A 4,139-nucleotide genomic window follows, 5' to 3' on the forward strand; every position below is an offset into this window, starting at 1 on the left:
AGGGAATTTTGGCCGAGGAAAGCGCCATTTGTCCAGTTGTGGAACTTTCCAATCTGGCATGTGTACAGTCCATGGCTGGGGAGGAAAGCCGGGTGCTGGATCTGGGGTGAAGCGTGACTGGCAGGGACAGAGGGTGACGTGGCTTTCTGGGAACTATCGGGGCTGGTTGCTGTCTCTGCTAAGGACCATATTTTGGGCTTATTGTTTACTGGTAGCTGGAAACTTCCCTGTCCGCTGGGAGAAAGTACTCTAGTGCTGTTGTTATCAGACGGCATTTTGCCGACGGAAATCGTGTCTTTTGATTTATCAAACGCTTGGAGGGCCAATGCCCGTCTCTTCTCCATACTGTCCAGCTCTACTCTGTCCCGGCCCTCTGATTTGTCCTCGTCGTCCTCGTTACTCTGATCTCCGTCGTTTTCATCAATTTTATCAATGTCTATGCTCTCCAAGTCAATTTCTTCCTCGTCCTCGTTCTTCTCCGTGTCACCTTCGTTATCGCTGCCGAATATGTTGCTGTCTTCATCTTCTTTGCTTCTCGCACCCCACGTCACCTTGTTCTCCTTCTTGAGTCTCCTCCTGGCATTCGCAAACCAGGTGGAGACTTGTGTGAGAGTCATCTTTGTGATTATAGCCAACATTATCTTTTCTCCTTTTGTCGGATAGGGGTTTTTCCTGTGTTCATTAAGCCAGGCTTTAAGTGTACTGGTGCTCTCCCTTGTGGCATTCTTGGGTCTAGCAGGGTCTCCATACTGGAACTGGCCATATGGGTAAAAGGCTGGGCTGGTATGAGCCGCGAAGCTAGCGGGATGAACGCCAGGGCTTTCTTTAAGTTCATACTGGGATCCCTGGAGAGAAAAACAATACATATTATTATTATTACTATTATTATTACTATTATTGGTGTTATTAATAATGATTATAAATAGATGTAAAAGCATGTATCTTTGTGGGAAAGCAGACATTCCCGATATACATATTTAAGCTTTCATAATTAGACAACAGGCCTCTGTTGGCAACCAACTTAAAACTTTCCAACGCCAATTTTGCCAAGTCCTTTCCAGCAATACACCGGTTCTGGTAGATTTCAGCACAGGTTATGTGATTTGGCACATACGAGTAAGAACATTTTATTACGTAACATAAAGACAAAAAAGGCATGCATCGTTATTTTTCTTATCATTCCACGTTTAATAAACTCTGTTTCTATACATATCTTCATCGGTCAAATAAGGTTTGTTTTGACCCGTCACGACAACAAAACAAGGTTGCTAACGATAACAGCAGCATTAAGATACAAAGAAGCGAATTTATTGCCAGATATTCCTGTATGTTTTCTGTCAACATTTGTTCTGGTTCATTTGGATTCACATTGCTAATACATATAGATCCATACACAGTTATACATAGCAAATAACATTTACGTAATTGTACTTGAACAAATAAATCATATCCATGCCTCCTTACCTGACTACATTTATTGCCGTAGACTATTAACTATTACTTAATGTATTTAAACGTAATTGTTCTAATTGACATAAACCGATTCAAGTACTATTATTACACTGCGACAATTATTAATATAAAATGATATCTCCACGTATTATATATATCATCATGTAACAGCACACATACACACTATATATGCCGACTATACAATGGAACGGCAAAGTTGACAAAAAGTACACGCAGAATTGATATACACTCATATTGTGTCGGTATCGTTTTTAAAATACATTCAGCTGCGTATGTTTTAAATAAAAACATGGAATTATCAAATGAGCCTCGATGGAATTAATATAAAATTAGGTTACATGATTAACCATGTTTAATTCTTTCGTAGGCTAGATGTTAGATGTTAGAAACACATTTTTTTTGTACAAGCATTTAAAACGGAACGCAGATTTGGCAATTTTGTATTTTCTAATGTACAAGTACGTAATCCACTGTAAACTGTGGCCAGTACATTATTATTATTATTATTATTATTATTATTATTATTAGTGTTATTGATATACTGAACGTGTGTGTTTGTGTGTGTGTGTGTATATATATATATATATATATATATATATATAGCACGTTTGTTACTGTAAGTCTAAATTTCATTATGATACACTTACGTTTTATTTTATAGAAAATTATACGCAGTATTTTAAAATAGAATAACAGATTTTAGCAGGCTTCCAGGAATGAAAGAGTCAAAACAAAACAAAAAAAACATTAACATTTCAAGAAAAGAAAAAATAAAGAGAATCAGCAATGGAATATTGCATGGGGCACAATGAAATAAACGACATTTTAGTGCAGCGAAGTAAAGTTTCGCCTAAGGTTGGTTCTTAGGTCCTCCGCTTTAGCAACATTTCGGCTGATTCACAGCGCGAACACCGTACTCAAAAGTACCAATAACGCATTTAATTCGAATCACTTCGATAACGGTGGCAGATTCGCAAATAAATATTAGGTAAATGCAGCTCTTACCATCTGAGAGAACAGAGCCAAGTCAGCACTGGTGTAAGGCAGAAATGCACTGTAGTTGTGCGCTGCATAGGGGTTGGCGTACATGCCCAACATCGATGTGACTGCAGCAGCTGTAGCCGACGGATTTCCCCCAATTTCGGAGCTTCCACTGCGGGCAGACGCAGCCAGCACTCCCGGGCGATCACTTCCGTACATCGCTTGGGTGGCACTTAAATACTGAGGGTAGCCCAACTGGGAAAAAGACATTTCCTACCGCAATCTTACAGCAGAGTCAGGGTGAAGAAGAAAAAAAAAATCAGGAAGTCAAATTGAAAGTGTTGAAGCACTGAAGAACGGAGCAGAAATGAATCCGCTCCTCTAAAATCTCAGTTCTCTGTTTTTCGCTCCAAGTCCGTTGGATGTGATCTGATCAACAATTGAGCTCCAACTGATGTGTCTGCCCCTAGGTCTTGAGCTGATCTCTCAGATACAATTTGAAGTTGATGCTTTGATTGGCATTCCACTTGAGCAGCAAGCCCCTCCTAGTTGGAGCATGTGGTTTGAGCATTGGCTGGGACCATTTTTTTTGCGTGTTTCGTGTATTGTACGTTAAATGTTTAGCATTAGATTCTATTCACCGAAGCCCTGTTTGTTGTATGACAACCTGTCTACACGATTTTACAGCTGTCTGACATTAGAACAATAAACTTGAAAGCTGTACGATCTCCTTTTAATTAATCCACATTACCAAAAAAAAGTGCGGACAAAACCAACAATTCAGAAGTTGTTGGTCCGGGGAATATTTAAAATTTAAATATGAATAAAAATAACAAAACTAGCAGTTACTAAACGGTTAAACAGCAGGTCTGTCGAGGTTTTTCATTCTCTGTAAACCTTTACCTTAATCATTAGCAGAAGTAAGCGGACGGGAAATATTGCGATTGTTCTACCTTTTTAATTCATGGATATGTCGGGTGAGTAGAAGGATATGCAAAATAAAGGCAAAGGTAAACCACCATAAATTCCACTTCAAACTCTTCTTCAGAAAAAAACAAACAAAAACAAACAAACAAAGGAAAGTACATGATTCTGAAACAAGTGTCATGCTAAATAGCGAAATTTTTTAGAACTGTCATTATAACTATAATTAAAGCAATTGAAGTATAGTGGCAATTGTAATTAAATTTACTATTAAAATAATAGCACAATTTTCCATTTATAAAAATGTTGTGTCAGATGTGTATATAAGATATTTTGTATAAGTTTATATGAGTATCGTGCAAATAGAACTATGTAAAAGTGAGAAACGCAATACTGAAGTAACTTTTTCCATTCGTATTTTCACTGCAGGTAAAAATTCCGAATTTATCGTCAACGTCTAATTATGGCGAACATTTTATAATCCTTTAGTGGTATACCTTTGTGAAAGGACGAGAGCGAAAGAGGGGGGAAAGTGTGTGTGTGTGTGTGTGTGTGTGTGTGTACGCGGGCGCGTGCGCGAGCGCGTGTATGTGCGCGCATGTGTGGAAGTGGAACGTGGTGGGAGGGGAGGCATTGATATGTTTAGTGTTTTTTTTTTTGTTAAATTGGCGTCATTGTTTTGGCTGCTTAATGGAGATAATATTTGACAGAATAATAATCTCACAGTAAAGAAATATGGGCATTAGATGTGACTGGAAACT

General features: G+C 38.4%; 1 protein-coding gene across 1 annotated transcript in view; it reads right to left on the bottom strand.

Moving 5' to 3' along the window:
* The window catches only part of irx1a (iroquois homeobox 1a), a 5,352-nt gene extending 1,445 nt beyond the window's left edge, over nt 1-3,907 (bottom strand). The window contains exons 1-2 of the mRNA XM_023811572.2: nt 2,479-3,907; nt 1-845 (exon numbers count right to left, since the gene is read on the bottom strand). The exon at nt 1-845 is cut by the window's left edge and continues 146 nt beyond it. Coding sequence (XP_023667340.1) covers nt 1-845; nt 2,479-2,724 — 1,091 coding nt within the window. The 5' untranslated portion in view covers nt 2,725-3,907. The remainder of the gene's footprint in view (nt 846-2,478) is intronic.
* Nucleotides 3,908-4,139: the final 232 nt, after the last annotated feature.

The sequence above is a fragment of the Paramormyrops kingsleyae genome, chromosome 9 (assembly GCF_048594095.1).
Source record: "Paramormyrops kingsleyae isolate MSU_618 chromosome 9, PKINGS_0.4, whole genome shotgun sequence".
Classification (NCBI taxonomy): Eukaryota; Metazoa; Chordata; class Actinopteri; order Osteoglossiformes; family Mormyridae; genus Paramormyrops; species Paramormyrops kingsleyae.